General features: G+C 38.4%; 1 protein-coding gene across 2 annotated transcripts in view; it reads left to right on the forward strand.

The window, feature by feature from the left end:
- The window catches only part of LOC133556540 (coronin-1C-A-like), a 66,720-nt gene that overhangs the window by 36,159 nt on the left and 13,889 nt on the right, over nucleotides 1-16,672 (forward strand). For both annotated transcript variants that reach the window (XM_061906553.1, XM_061906554.1), the window contains exons 3-5: nucleotides 12,739-12,861; nucleotides 15,249-15,378; nucleotides 16,486-16,670. In XM_061906553.1, coding sequence (XP_061762537.1) covers nucleotides 12,739-12,861; nucleotides 15,249-15,378; nucleotides 16,486-16,670 — 438 coding nt within the window. The remainder of the gene's footprint in view (nucleotides 1-12,738; nucleotides 12,862-15,248; nucleotides 15,379-16,485; nucleotides 16,671-16,672) is intronic.

Below are 16,672 nucleotides of genomic sequence, written 5' to 3' on the forward strand. Positions count from 1 at the left end.
AGTTCTCCGTTATCAGCATTGATTGAAATCTCCATTATCATGCATCCCTAATTACATTTACAGCATTGGCACCTCTTTCTTTAATTTTTTTAATGTCAGTATGTTAAATTTTTCAACTACTCAAAGACGTTGCAAACTTAAGTGAACAACTGAACTTGTTGGGATTATCGGAATACATGTTGCCCAAGACTTCTTCCAAATACTTTTTCTTTTGAAATACCGTATTTCCTTGAATTTCCGCAGGGCATATAGTATGCGCCTGCCTTAAATTACTGCCGGGTCAAACTTGCTTCTTAAAATAATTAACGCATGCTTAGTATTACCGCCTGGTCAAACTCGTGATGTCACGAGTGGCACTTCCCCTGTCATCATTTTCAAAATGGAGGAGGCTGATTTCAATACCGGTAATTTGAAATCGCATAAACTTCCCCTGTCATCATTTTCAAAATGGAGGAGGCTGATTTCAATACCGGTAATTTGAAATCGCATAAAGGGAAGAAGATTAAGAGCTATTCAGTAGGATTTAAGGTCCAAGCTTACATCACACTCAAATTTTTGCTGCATACCTTTGGTAAGTGCCTGAGTGAGAAGAGGTTTTAAAATAATTAGCGCATGCTTACTTTTACCGCATGCATTTGGTAAGCGCAGGAGTGAGAAGAGGTTTTAAATTAATTAGCGCCCCGGCGGCAATTCAAGGAAATACGGTAGTTGTTCTTTTGGTGTTTTGGGAGGGATCACTGTGTCTCTTGAGTTTGTTTATACAACAAGTACCCATCAACCGAGAAACTGCTCCAACAATGTCTCAGCCGAAATAGGTTAATCACCTTGTGTTTTCAAATGTGCACTCAATAGTACTTAATGATGGATGTTCCCTTCACCTGAGGCCCGTTTACATTTTTTTCCAGGACTGGGCCGATAAAATTATATCAGTATATCGCGATAGGCACGTAATCAATATCAATAATCTTCAATGATACGTTTGATTGTGTGTGTGTGTGTGTGTGTGTGTGTGTGTGTGTGTGTGTGTGTGTGTGTGTGTGTGTGTGTGTGTGTGTGTGTGTATTATCTACAATACTCTCACCACATATTGAACATTTACTTTTATTTTATTAATTTGCTTTCAAATTGACTTATTTCAACTGGCTTCGTCTTATGTCGTGAATTTTTTGTTGTTAAGGGCTGCACAAGAAACTGGGGCATGCGCAGAAAGGCTCCAATGATCAATCGAACAATACAAAACTTTTAGATTGCTTTGTCTAATATTAACCTTGAATGATGTTCAAGGGTTGAAGCTATTGATTGGGAAGAGTGTTGATCAATGATTTTCGGAACTAAGACTGCATTGATTTTGATGTAAAAAAAATTAAAGAAAAGTTCTGGTCTCTTTTTTTTTTTAATTCTTTTTTTATCTAGGCTCCAGCACCCCCCGCGACCCCAAAAAGGACAAGTGGTAGGAAATGGATGGATAGTTTTTGCTGAAACATCTTTCTGCCCGTGGTAACAAGCTGGAAAATATATTATACTAGGCTAGACTGAAGTCTCCCACAAAAATGTAAAAGTCTGTTACCAATTAAGCAAATTAAAAGCATTAACATTTCAACTGCTGAAACTAGCTAAAAATATAATTTTGTGTTATACAGCATTAGGTATGGAAAACTTTCCAACATTGTCTACGACCATTGATTACTACTTACTAGCCACGATGTTGTCTGTATTAGTTACTTTTAAATTAAGCTTTTAACTAGCAGTCGGAACAAATAGCGAGGTCACTTGCGCACGTGGCTTTCGTGAGTATTATGTTATCGAATTACTATTCTGGCAGTATTAGACATCCATCCATCCATTTTCTACCACTTGTTCTTTTTTGGCAAAACCCTAGAATTCCTTATTGTGGATGGTTAGACGTACATGGCATTAACCCCTCAAAGCATGTTGTATTTGACACCCTAGCTGCCCCTCTGCTGTAATTAGTAATACCAGGGCTGCCTGGGGCCAAAGTGTGGTATTTGAAAAACGCAGAAGTCTGGTGGAAGTGTCAGTCTGCTCTTGCTGATACAACTCCGTTTTGTTCAGGAGAGAACACACAAAAGCTAATACACATTAGGGCTGGGCGATATGGCCTTTTTTTAATATCTCGATATTTTTCGGCCATATCGCAATACACGATACCTATGTCGATATTTTGCCTTGGACTTGAATTATCACTTGATACAGTTGTGATCAAAATTATTCAACCCCAACACAATTTTGGTGTCTTACGAAGTTGGACATTTATTCCGTATTTTGTTTATAGTCATATCAAATAAAGATGCATTAAATAGACAAATGCAACATAAATTACAACATTATATTTTGTAACATACCAAACAGTGTCATTTCTCTTAATATCTCATTGACAAAATATTTCAACCCCTTGAAGATCATAACTCTTAAGAACAGAATTTGAATAAGGTATTTTCAATCAGGGGTTGAAAACACCTGTAGATGTGATTAGAACCATGACGAGCAACAATTAAACTGATTGAAAAGAACAGAATTTGAATAAGGTATTTTCAATCAGGTGTTGAAAACACCTGTAGATGTGATTAGAACCACGACAAGCAACAATTAAACTGATTGCAAAAGACTGACGCTCAGCTTCTTGTAGATGGTCAATGGTGTATTTGCAACATGGTGAAGTCCAGGGAGTGGTCAAAGAAGTCAAGAGAGGAGGTAATTTCTCTTCATAAGAAAGGATATGGATATAAGAAAATAGCAAAGACATTACACATTCCAAGAGACACAGTTGGGAGCACAATTTGCAAGTTTAAAGCTAAAGGCACAGTGGAAACACTACCTGGGCGTGGTAGAAAGAGGATGTTGTGTGCAACTGCTGTCCGGTATTTGAAGCGGACAGTGGTGGAAAAACCCCCGGTTAACAGCTGAGGAACTACAACAGGACATTGCAGAGGGGGTAACGCAGGTTTCGTCCCGACAATAAGGCGCGCACTATGAGATGAATGCCTCCATGCCAGAGCTCCCAGGCGCACCCCACTTCTGACTACCAGGAACAAGAAAATAGACTCCAGTATGCCAAAAATCATCTGGACAAACCCCAAAGGTTTTGGGAAACTGTTCTATGGAGTGATGAGACAAAACTGGAACTCTTTGGGCCTCTGAATCAACGTTATGTCTAGAGGACAAAAAATGAAGCTTACAAAGAGAAGAACACCTTTCCTACTGTTTAGCATGGTGGGGGGTCAATCATGCTCTGGGGCTGTTTCTCTGCCTCAGGTACCGGGAATCTCCAGCGCGTTCAAGGCATTATGAATTTTATTTCCTACCAGGATATATTAGCTGCAAGTGTCATGAAGTCAGTGACGAAGCTGAGGCTTGGGAGACGTTGGACCTTCCAACATGACTACGATCCCAAGCATACCTCTAAATCAACATCACAGTGGCTGCAGAAGAAGGACTGGAAGACTCTGGAGTGGCCTTCACAGTCGCCAGACCTAAATCCTATAGAAAACCTGTGGTGGGACTTGAAGAAGGCAGTTGCAGCATGCAAGCCCTTTGCCCAAGAGGAATGGGCTAAAATACCTGTAGATCGTTGCAAGAAGCTTGTGTCCGGTTATGTATTACGTTTGAAGGATGTAATTACTGCCAAAGGGTGTTCTACTATGTACTAAAGATGCATGTAACTAGGGGGTTGAAAAAATTTGTCAATGAGATATTAAGAAAATTTCCTTTTTTGGTATTTTGTAAAATACAGTGTTACAATTTAAGTTGCATTTGTCTATTTGACACATCTTTATTTGATATGACTAAACAAAATACGGAATGAATGTCCAACTTGCTAAAACACCAAAATTGTGTGGGGGTTGAATAATTTTGATCACAACTGTACATATAATCACAGAAGTATGACGATTGTATGTGTCTACATTAAAACATTCGTCTTCATACTGTATTATGTGCTACTCTTAAACTTTCATGCAGAGAAGGAAATCACAACTAAGTCAATTGACCAAAACTGTATTTATTAAACAGTTATTAAGCAGTGCCACAAACGTTCACGTCATTTCCAAAACAAAAAGTGCAAGATTGTCAGACATTTTAAGTGTCAAATAAAAATGACCTGCATCATAGGAAATCAAATAGTGTTCGTCCTTCGCTATGTGGTAGGTTACTACGGACGTTATTAAATTCTATTTTTTCTCACGGTGTTGATGTGGAAATGTTTGCCTTAGCATTTTGATGGAGTGTGGCTCCGACTGAGTTTTTGATGTACGAAGTAAGTACTCTTCATTCTCTAGCAGGTGACTTTTCAAATGATGCTAAATATTAGCAGTAATGCTACTTTTTATAGCAACGCTTGTGCCGCATGCTTGACTTACTACGGTTGTCTGTTCGACATTCCCATTAGCCACACCACCACCAGACGATGGACCCCTTGCTGTTTTTCTTGGGAATTACTTCTTCCTTCATTCGCACCTTCTTTCTCCCTTATTACCACTTGCACGGCTCTGCTAGCATCACAGCTAACGTTACCCATGCTGCTGCCTCTCTGCTCCACGAGGGCGTATACGTATGTGACGTATGACGTGACGTATAAGGTGACAGTATGTGACATATGAGGTGACAGTATGTGACGTGTGTAAGAAGGTGCGCTTTCTGTCTGTGAGAACGAAAGACAGGAAAGCGCGAGGAGAGCCTCTAGTGTAATGCTCGCAGCTAAAAGCAACTGCATGAGAACGTATTCTCGAATATCACGATAGTCATTTTCTATATCGCACAGAGACAAACCCGCGATATATCATGTATATCGATATATCGCCCAGCCCTTATACACATAACAAACGAAATGAACAAATCAAAAATATGGTTTGACAAAAACAGACAATTTTTAAATCTCAGTAAAACTAAAGTAATGCTATTTGATAACAGTAGAAGGTAAAGACTAATACAAATAGACGGAGTAGATATTGAAAGTGTTAAAGAAAACACATTTTTAGGTGTAATAATAGATGATAATACTAATTGGAAAACATGTGTAAAAATATTGATAACAAAGTAGCAAGAAACACGTCAATAATGAATTAAACAAAACATGTTCTGGACCAAAAATCACTTCATATTCCTTATTGCTCGCTAGGGTTACCATATCTGAGTTACTGTGTAGAAATATGGGGAAACAACTAGCGCTTCATTCACTAAAAGTTTTTCAAAAACAGATCAATTAGAATAATGTTGGATACAGAGAACATACAAACGCTTTATTTATTGACTCTCAAATACTGAAATTCAACGATTTGGTGCATTTGCAAACAGCTAAATTGATGTACAAAGCAAACTATAACCTGCTACCCAAGAATGTATAACAATTCTTCTCAACAAAAGATGAGGAATGTACCACCTTAGAGAAAAATCAAATTAAAACATTTGTTTGCCCCTACAACCCTGAATACCTTCAGTATATCAGTATGTTGAATTAAATTATGGAATGGATCAACCATATAAATAAATAAAAAAAGCACCGATATGATTCAGTTTAAGAGACTGTTAAAACTACAAATGTTCACAAAGTACACAAAAGAACAATAATGATGAATATCTTGAACCCCTTTTTTTTAGGTAAAGATTATGTATTTAATATTTATTTACTTTGGTATATTTATTCAGTTTTCAGTTTCAGAGAACAAAGAAATTGGATAAAATTGCTATGTGTGAAAAGGGGTTGGACTAAATAAGGTCAGTTTTTGCTTACTCCCTTTGGGACGTGCTGTAATGAAGCAACTGGAAATATGAGATGCATTACATGGTATCGTATGCATGTTCGAAATAAACTGGAACTGTGCTGAGCTGAGCTGAACTGAACTTAAACTGAATTGAACTAACCTGCTTGGGTTTTAAAGACGATGGTCCTCAAGCATTGACTAGTGAGAAATGTTGGATTTGTGTAAAGTGACAAGCAGGTCATTGTCTGTGCAACTTTGATTCTGACACCTCTTCCCAGAAATACATCATGTGATTATCTATGTAAATAATGAATGACTCCTTGCATTCTTCTCATCAATAATGGTAATGTGATGCAATATGGGCTTAGGGCTCGCATAGCCGGTTGAAGTTTGCTTTGTCGACTCTCACCTTCAGGGCAGATTCCATTGAGAGGTTTGAACAAGATCTTGTGATTTTCCTACTTCACACAGAGCTCAGTCTTGCATACTCTGAACTTTGATCACTGTAGTTGGAGTTGTAATATGTGTCACAGCCCAACTTTTTCTGTGAGATGCATGATTAGAGTTATTGTCATATCTACTGTTCATGGTGTAACAAATGTCTTCACATTGTGGGACTTTAAAAAAGCAGCACCTCAGTATCCTGCTTATGAAAAGTGCTGTGCTCTGGATTGTACTAACTATTGTTTTCACACTTATTTGCACTTATGTAGAAATGGAAAAGAGGAGCAGTGGGAATACCCTAATCATTTGTGCAGGTCATTAAACAGACTACTCCTCAATGTACAAAGTCCATTTTGTATGTACAAAGTCAATATGCAGTCGACCTGGTATGGTAAGGTCTGTAATTTCCTGTTCAATTTACTGCAAGAAAATGACAACTATTACCGGTATTAATGATAAACCTAGATAAAAGTCCTGACAGTTTGTATTACCGTTTCTAATTACAAGGTAATACTAATAATCACCAGTTAATTTAAAGGGGAACTGCCCGTTTTTCAGAAATTTGCTTATTTTTGACAATCCTTATGAGAAACAAAGATCAAATGTTTCTTTATGAGAAACAAAGACCAAATGTTCTTGATTTTATTGTACTGTAAAAATGTGAATGTTCTAGGTAGTTAGCAATGCAGCTAATCGGAGAAATCAATTCTAACTCTAAATCACTTTATAAATACGTTCAAAAACTGTCACCTATACTTTTGTTTACGTTCCATAACTTATATAATAACATAACTGTAACGACATTGTTATTGGAAAAGCAAACACTGAGGAACTCTTTTTCTATCGTAGTCCGACATTTGCGTGCATTGGTATTAGCCGTAAAAGCTAACCACGGCGAGGGATAAGCTAGCTTCTACTTCAGCACGAAACGCGTATGTGTTTGTAATGCACAACACTGCGATTGGACACCAATCTGTACGGACTGAAAAACATGAACAATCATATTACAATATCTGTAAAGTATTAGCCCACATTTCATGTTTTGTTTGTGCACAGCAAGCCAGACAGCGTGTGTACTGTAGTTGTAATAACACGCGTGATCAATATAAAGTGTGACTCACTTGATGGACAGTGGCCTCTTTGGTCCAGCTGGCTGGGGACATTTTTTCTGGTTTATTTGGGGCCACCTTACCGCGGTAGAGTAGTTTGCGTGTCCCAATGATCCTAGGAGCTATGTTGTCCGGGGGTTTCTATGCCCCCCAGTAGGGTCTCCCAAGACAAACAGGTTCTAGGTGAGGGATCAGACAAAGAGCAGCTCAAAGACTTCTTTGGGAATGCAAGTACAAAGACACTGATTCCCCTCGCCCGGACGCGGGTCACTGGGGCCCCCATCTGGTGCCAGGCCCGGAGTTGCGGCACAATGGTGAGCGCCTGGTGGCCAGGTTTGTCCCCATGGGGCCCGGCCGGGCACGGCCCAAAGAGGCAACGTGGGTCCCCCCTCCAATGGGCTCACCACTCATGAGAGGGGCCATAGAGGTCGGGTGCGTTGTGAGCTGGACGGCAGCCGAAGGCAGGGCACTTGGCGGTCCGATCCTCTGCTACATAAGCTAGCTCTTGGGACGTGGAATATCACGTCGCTGGGGGGGAAAGGAGCCTGAGCTAGTGTGTGAGGTGGAGAAGTTCTGGCTGGATATACAATGATTTGCAAATCTTTTTCTACCCATATTCAATTTAATGCACTACAAAGACAAGATATTTGACGTTCAAACTCAAACTTTTTTTTTTGTGCAAATAATAATTAACTTAGTAATTCATGGCTGCAACTTGTGCCAAATTAGTTGGGAAAGGGCATGTTCACCACTGTGTTACATTACCTTTTCTTTTTACACTCAATAAATGTTTGGTAACTGAGGAAACTAATTGTTGAAGCTTTTAAAGTGGAATTATTTCCCATTCTTCCCATTCTTGTTTTATGTAGAGCTTCAGTCGTTCAACAGTCTCCGCTGTCGTATTTTACGCTTCATAATCCGCCACACATTTTCGATGGTAGACAGGTCTGGACTGCAGCAAACCCCGCCACCTCCCACATCCCCCCGTGCGTCAGTAATGTGGGCGGGGTTGGGGGCGCGGGGGTGTAAAATATATTCAGGTAATGTCACGGATGCAAAAGATTCTGGGTATTTGTTGTGTTGCGTTTGTTGTGTTACTGTGAGGATGTTGTACCGAAATTTGTTCGTCATTCTTGTTTGGTGTGGCTTCACAGCGTGGCGCATATTAGTAAGAGTGTTAAAATTGTTTATATCACACCCATCAGTGTACTCTGTATCACCCAATATCCCTTTCAATCTTGTACGTGTGATTGCGGAAGCTGTATACAACATGTTGCTGGACTAACAATCGGTTTGTACATGTTGAAGGTGTCAAAGGCAATGGCTTCACAGCGTGCCCTTATTCTTGTCATCAGGATGAACACCATTGGATATTCGCGAGAGCGTTAGCGGCTCCCATTGTCTTCTTTACTCTGTGAAACTGTTTAAATAGCTCTTTGAGTGGTAAAGGTGGCCGGCTTCTGATGTATTTCAATGGGCGGGTGGCGGGCGGTTGAAGTTCTGATAAAATGTTGGTTCGGGTGGACGGCGGGTGGATTACAACTTTGGTGATGTGGTTGCGGATGATATAATTGCCTATCCGCGCATTTCTTGTGTGAATCCTCATTTTCACCAAAAGCAGTCGTCTTTGTTGTTTGATACCAAGTCTGCCATAACCAGAACACAAACAGTTTTGTATCCAAAAGTCTGCCATTACCAGAAGACAAACAACCGTTTTGTAACCGGAAGTATGAACCCACATTGCCAGACGTGCGCTGCTATGGAAATAGAAATCAATGCGCAGAAGAAGTCAGTCTGATTATACTGTTTAAAATACAGCAAATGTTGAACATATTACATTTTGTTATGGATGTGTCTGTTACTACATTATATATATAGTGTGAATATGTGTGTGTGTGTATATATATATATATATATATATACGTATATATACACATATATATATATATATATATATATATATATATATATATATACACACATATATATATATATATATATATATATATATATATATATATATATATATATATATATACTTGCAGTGTGTATACAAAAGGTTGGAGGGTTTTGCAGTTGTCTTTGGGGGTTTGAAGGCTAGACCGGTCAAGCTTTTTTTTATCAATAAAATCCTAAAAGAAAGTGTGTGCTTTCTTGCCTCTCATAATGATTGTGAATGATAGCCAAAAAAATAAAAAAAGGTGCAGTTCCAATTTAGATGCAAGCATACATTACAAGATACATTAAAGGGGAGCAATGATAAATCTGATTCTGCGTTTATAACACGTCCTTGTTGTCTATGTATTGGATATAGTTTGGTGTAAATATTGCTCCACAATCACTTATAACTTTTGAGTCCTTTTGCAAAACGTTTGATTTTGGAGGTGTTCCCTGATTGATAATTAAACCACGCCTCACTCACCCTTTCCAAAATTATGGTCAATCTTTTGAAAATGTACAGTGTTTCAATATATATTGTGACGGCGTTACCACAATTAAAAAAAAAAAAAAAAAATTCCGGACACGGTCCAAAATAATAATAAACATCATAGATTCACCCGTTCACAACATTAAGATATTTGTGTGCCATGTTGATGTAGAGCACTGCAAATCCTGCCCAGATTGCAAAGATTTTAATAAATCCACTGAAAAAAGACAAAATTGCCGTTTCCTTAGGCCAGAGAAAAAGATTGAGGGGGAAATCATTTTTTTGTATTTGTATGTTTTTTGTTTGAGGACAAACATGACACAAACCTTCCTAATTGTTGGAAAGCCCACTGTTTAATATGTCTGTGTGTATGTTTCACTGATGAGAGTATTTGGGGAACATCGTTTTGTCCTACTAATTTCGGCGGTTCTTGAACTCACCATAGTGTGGACTGTGACTCAACAGTTTGTTTACATGTAAAATCTTCCACTCCTTCTTTGTCTCATTTTGTCCACCAAAAGTTTCATGCTGTGCGTGACTGCACAAAAGTGCACTTTGTTGATGTTTTTGACTTATGGGAGTGCTAATCAGGCATATTTGGTCAGTGCATGACTGCAAGCTAATCAATACTAACATGCTATTTAGGATAGCTTTATGTACATATTGCATCATGCCTCATTTGTAGGTATATTTGAGCTAATTTATTATCCTTTACTTTTATACTCTTTGTGTATAATTTAGTTTTGCATGTCTCATGACACATATCTGTATGTAATATTGGCTGCATTTCAGATAGTTGTTTGTGTGCCATGTTGTTCAAAATCACAGCAAACATTACCTAGCTTGCCAAAAATTTTAATAAATCTATTAAAAGAAGACAGCCTGCCGTTTTCTTTAACTTGGACACACACATCTATACCTTTGGCCATTCTAAGACAGTCATTTCCAGGAGTTATCTCACCTTCTAAGTAGCCTCTGATTTACTAATGAATTCTAATGTTGTAAAAATGTGTAGAATATTAAATTTCAACATTTCTGTCAACGAAGATTTGTTTCAGTCTGCGACAGTCCTTTTGATAGTAGGGTAATAAAGCTAATATAGACACTTACGTCATGTGTTGCCTTCAGTATAAAACTTATATGCAGCTTTTAATTTTTGCGGCTGCAGACAGATTCGTTTTTTGTATTTTTGGTCCAATATGGCTCTTTCAATGTATTGGGTTGCCGACCCCTGCCTTAGGCGGCCATTCTAACCCAGTAAATTCCAGGACTTTTCTCACCCTCTGAGCAGCCTCCGTTTTAGTAATATTTTCTAATTTTGTAAAAATGTGTAGAATAAATATTACATTTCTGTGAAAGATGATTTGCGTCTTCTGCGACGGTCATTTTGAGAGTCGGCTAATATAGACACGTACATCATGTGTTGCCATACTTGCCAACCCTCCCGATTATTCCGGGAGACTCCCGAATTTTAGTGCCCCTCCCGAAAATCTCCCGGAGCAACCAAGCTCTCGAATTTCTCCTGATTTCCACCCGGGCAACAATGTTGGGGGCGCCTTATAGGCACTGCCTTTAGTGTCCTCTATAACCTGTCATCACGTCTGCTTTTCCTCCGTACAAACAGCGTGTTTGCTCAGTCACATAATATTTGCGGCTTTTACACACACACGCACACAAGTGAACGCAAGGCATACTTGATCAACAGCCATACAGGTCACACTGAGGGTGGCCGTATAAACAACTTTAACACTGTTGCAAATATCCACACTGTGAACCCACACCAATCAAGAATGACAAACATATTTCAGAAGAACATCCGCACTGTAACACTACATAAACACAACAGAAAAAATACCCAGAATCATTTGGGGGACTAACTCTTCCGGGACGCTACAATATACACTCCCGCTACCACCAAACCCCGCCCCCAACCGCCATCTCCCAAATTCGGATGTCTCAAGGTTGGCAAGTATGTGTGTTGCCTTCATTGTAAGACGGATGTAAGACTTAAAAAATTTTGCAACACCAGACAGATTTTGTTTTAATTATTTTTGGTCCAATATGGCTCCTTCAACATTTTGTGTTGCCGACCCCTCCCCTAGTCCTTCCTGTTCTTTGCCTCAATGAGGGTTACTCATACTCAAATTTCTGTTTGAACTCGACTCCTACCTCTAAGCATGTTGGAACTAGTTGGTCTTTAAGTAGAGACACAAAATGTGTTTCCATTTGATGAAAATTCTTTGTCCGTCACTGGGTTATGTAAAGTGTGTATTTTTAGATGACAGATGTGGAGAGTGAGACTTAAGCCTCATTTTGCATCCTTTGACTATTTGAAGACGCTGCGAATATATTTTCTTAAGCCAATGGTTGTCAATTATTTTTTTGTTATGCCCCCCTTTGGGCCCAAACAAACAATATTTTAAAGGTACTGCCTTAAGCAGTGTGTGTGGTTCAACAGTGGGGAAGATCTAATCTCGGTTTGCCCGCTGTGCAGCTGTTGTAAAGCCTTCAAATCCTTTTTGGCTTCAAATATATGCACAATTGCAAGAGATGTGTTGTAAGACTTAAGGGGCAGCTGCTGTGGCTTCAGGGTTTGGAGCAGGTTATCCAATAATCTTCAGGTGGATGCTGTGATTCCAAGCTTGCCGATTCCAAGCTGGCTCTACACACCTAGGCCTAAGTGGATCCGAATAAACAGGGCTGAAAGTATCTTTGGCAGGACCGCTACAAGATGCAGTATTGTAGAACAATGTGAATATTTGTTTATTACAGGTAGTTGGTAGTTTTTGGTCAAAGCTATAGACATATGCAATTGGTCAGGTTGTACAAACAACTTTTCTCTGTTTAACAGAGGGTGACTTTTGATCATTTAAATTTTTCTTTAAAACTTCCACAGGTGGAGAGAATTGTTAGAGTATGCTTTAGTCACATGTATTTTTATGAACTTACTCAGGGTTTTTTTCAAAATAAACTTACTCAACCATGACAAAACCAAAAGTTGGCTTCTGACCTCATTGCTCCTTTTTGTTTTTCTTTACAGACGGGGCGTATCGACAAAGCCTACCCCACAGTGTGCGGTCATACTGGCCCAGTGTTGGACATTGACTGGTGCCCCCACAATGATCATGTTATCGCAAGTGGCTCAGAAGACTGCTCAGTGATGGTAACATCTTCTTCACCGTTTACTTGAACCTATAAAAGTGTGTTTTGCATGTTTAAGTTTTTTAATATTTACTTTTTGAAATTATAGAATATAAAAAAAAAAGATGCATATACTTGTGTATTTATATCTATAAAAAAACTGACATTTTTAACTTGTGTATTATATCATAAATAAAAATTGTTTTGAGTTAGAATATAAACAAAAAAATGCAACTTTATGAAATATATATTACAAAATACATGCAAGACAAAATACATGAATGCCATATTTTAGAACTGTCTATTACTTTATTAATATATGTAAATCGATAGTTGGACCTTTTTGTCTTTCAATTCCGAATAGTTTATATTCTAATCGTGGTTCATATGAGAATCAATCATTTTCCTCACCTCTTGTCAAAAACATATCGCCGGCAGGCAAACATTTTGTCAGAAGATGCTACAAACTACTAGTTTAGTTTTGCGACTAAAAGGGTTTAATCCGGCCCGCAAGATGACATTCGGGAAGTGTAAAAGTGAGCTTCATTTTCAAATGAAAGAAACTGCCTTTCTCAATGTGTCCACTGAATGCGGCAATAGCAATTCTGTTAGTAGGTACACAGTAAAGCGAACTGTGGCTCCACCCCCTCAACACAACATGAAACCTGCTTTAAACACCCCGTTTTTTGGCACCCTCATTACCTCGAAATGTCTCTGTCAAAGAGAAAAATAGACTCAGTGTTCCAAGAGAAATTATCATCCACTTATTTATTCATGGAAGTATCGGGAAACCACATATCTGTGTGAGCAACTTTTCTCTGTAATGAGCATCAATAAAACAAGTTCGGCTCAAGGCTCACGTACAAGCACTCAAATAACATCCTGAAATTGTCTGCCACGTATGTGACACCTGAAATTCATGCACTTGTGAAAGCTAAAATATACCTGATTTCAGAGGAAAATAAACAATTGGTAACCCCACTTAGAATGCTGCATGAGACATTGCACCTTGATACAGTTCTGTAAAAATTGTTCCGTGGAAATGTAAAGAAAGTGAACAGTGTGCGATTTAATTTTCTGCAATACTGTGAGTCTTAAGTTTATATACTTTTCTTGTTGAAATTATTAATGCATTGCACAGCTTTTATTTTTCTATGAAAACACAATGATGCATACAGACAGGGAGTAACTTAACCCTCTTGAATAGGTCCTACTTCAGTTTGTTGAGTTGGCACAGTATTAACATGTGAAAATAACAAATTAGATATTTGATACCAAGAAGAGTTTGTATTTATTTTGTTCAATTCCAGAAATTCTGTGACTTGGTTTAATGTCTTTGTAGATTCACTGAGACACAGTCTCAGTTAATGCACTCTACCTGTAGCATTTTTTGCACATGGAACCATTTGTATTTTATGTAGTTATTTAACACTTATTATATTTGTTTTGACTCTGCAAGTGAAGTGCCTTACCGTACAATCTAGTTAATGCATGGGCAGTTTGTAGAATCGATATATCTTCTGTCCATGTATGTACTACGTTTTGGAAAGCAACCGTATATGAAAACGCACTACACATTCTTTTACCAAGAAATGACAAACTCCATGCTTTTTTTGCTAAAGAGGCGCCTGTTGTAACTCATACATGGGTGTGGACCTCACCCGTTGGATTAGATTAGACTCAAATATGTTACAGAAATAACAGTGGGTGAATTATTTGGTTTAATCTGAGGTCACCAGCTTTTTTAGGATCATAGTTGTTATTTTCTCATTATGTCCATATTTGGCCCTGAAGAAGCTTGTTCTATTGTTGTATACAACATGGTTAAAATATGTCACTAGTCATTTCCTACCTGGTGGTGGGAAATCCGGTTTGACAGGATGTGAAAGCCCTATATTTATTACTAACTTGCAGGAGAAATTGGTTCCCTGTTTTTAGTTTTCATAGGCTAGTTGCCAGTTTGTCCATTGTTTTAAGAGTAAGGTAGGCACCATAATTAAGGGCAGGGAGTGGTTCTCTAATTGAAAGTGAGTCAGTGCACACAAGCCATTAAATTACTCTCAATAAACCACGGCATGTATAGAAGGATCGATCCACTGACAAGTCTGTAGAAACAATCGTCATTATGACAGGTCATATTTCCTTGATGGGTTTAGTGCAAATGCGAACACTCCTTTGCCTTTTACAATCTTTTACCACTGTCTACAGCCAGATGTGTTCCTGGTTTCTACTGCCCCCCTCTGGTTATTTTTGTAATCTATTTACTTGTATTCTTACTACAGTAGAGCCACTAGTTGTAATAGATCAGCTATTATATAGTTTACATTATATTAGATTAAAGCTACGATTCAGTCTCATGTTTGCCCTGCTGTAGATTCTATCTGTGAAAGGTTTTTTTTCTTTTTAAAGGTGTGGCAAATTCCTGAGAATGGCCTCGTCAGTCCCATGTCTGAGCCTGCTGTGGTACTGGAAGGACACTCCAAGCGAGTTGGCATAGTCACGTGGCACCCTACAGCGCGCAATGTTCTACTGAGTGCAGGTGAGAACTTTTCTTGTTTATACCGTTATACAACACAGGGGACTAGATTAATATGTATTGATTTATGTTTGAATCATCTGTCCCAAAGTGAAACCATGAGTTGGAATAGGTACCTTTTCACATTTGATTTGATGCGATACCAATTCCAGGTACCCAGGAATCGATAACCGGTATTTAATGTTACCAATTTATTGAATGTGCTTTGTTGTGAATTGTGCATGCATTTGATAATTTGGCATTGTTTAACACAAGTATCCAACATTTAAAACAATAATCATGGGTCATAAATGACAAAATTCATTATAGATTCATTCATTAATTGTTTAAAAGAAATAAACAAAAAAAAAACATCTCTTTAAAAGAAACACAACTTTTTTTTTTTAAGACTGAGCTGTGATCTCTACTTACTTTGTCTCATTTGCATGTACTGTACTGTACTTTATTGAATACTTTGCATGCAGTTGCAATTCCAAGCCGTTAGATGGTGGTAGTGTGTATGCTGAAGTGTGTTGGCATAGCCAGGAAGTAGTCTTTCCATTAAGTTGAACGTGCCAGTTTTTTTGTTGTTGTTCAGCTCTACAAAGTGTTTACACTGTTAATATTGTATTTATTACATAAAAGCTGTTTGTTTGTAACATGCATTTTATTTGTAGTTTTATTGCCAAATGTGGAGGTGTTGAAATCGCCATGTAAAATCGCTAATGCTTGTCTTTATCATGTGTATTGCAAATCCAATGTGAATTAGCATCGAGCTAGCACATTCTAAAAAAAGTGGAGCCTTACTGTATGTCTTGAGCGCCGCCTTCTTGCTTTTTGTATGGAAAATTGTAACATTACCAAGAAGTAGGCTGACTAAGTAAATTCCGAGTACTTGACTTCTTGTTTCCCGGCCAAGTGCTTGAGTCCGGGCCAGTTTGCAAAAAGACGTAACACGTTAGTTAAGCAAAGGGTTCTGAAATATAGAACCGATTAAATTTTACATAAATCGATTTCCGGTAGAACTGATCGGTTGGTACCTATAAAAGTACCCTAATCATGAGTGAAATACAACATAAAAGTGAGATTGTTTTTCATCATTCTTAACTCAATCACACTTGTTTATTTTAGGGTGTGACAACGTGATCATGATCTGGAACGTGGGGACGGGCAAGGCCATGATCACCCTGGATGACACTGTGCATCCTGATGTCATTTACAACGTTTGCTGGAACCGCAACGGAAGCCTCATCTGCACTTCCTGCAAAGACAAGTCTGTCCGTGTTATTGACCCACGCAAAGAGGAGATAATTGTCGT

The sequence above is a fragment of the Nerophis ophidion genome, linkage group LG07, assembly GCF_033978795.1.
Source record: "Nerophis ophidion isolate RoL-2023_Sa linkage group LG07, RoL_Noph_v1.0, whole genome shotgun sequence".
Taxonomy (NCBI): domain Eukaryota; kingdom Metazoa; phylum Chordata; class Actinopteri; order Syngnathiformes; family Syngnathidae; genus Nerophis; species Nerophis ophidion.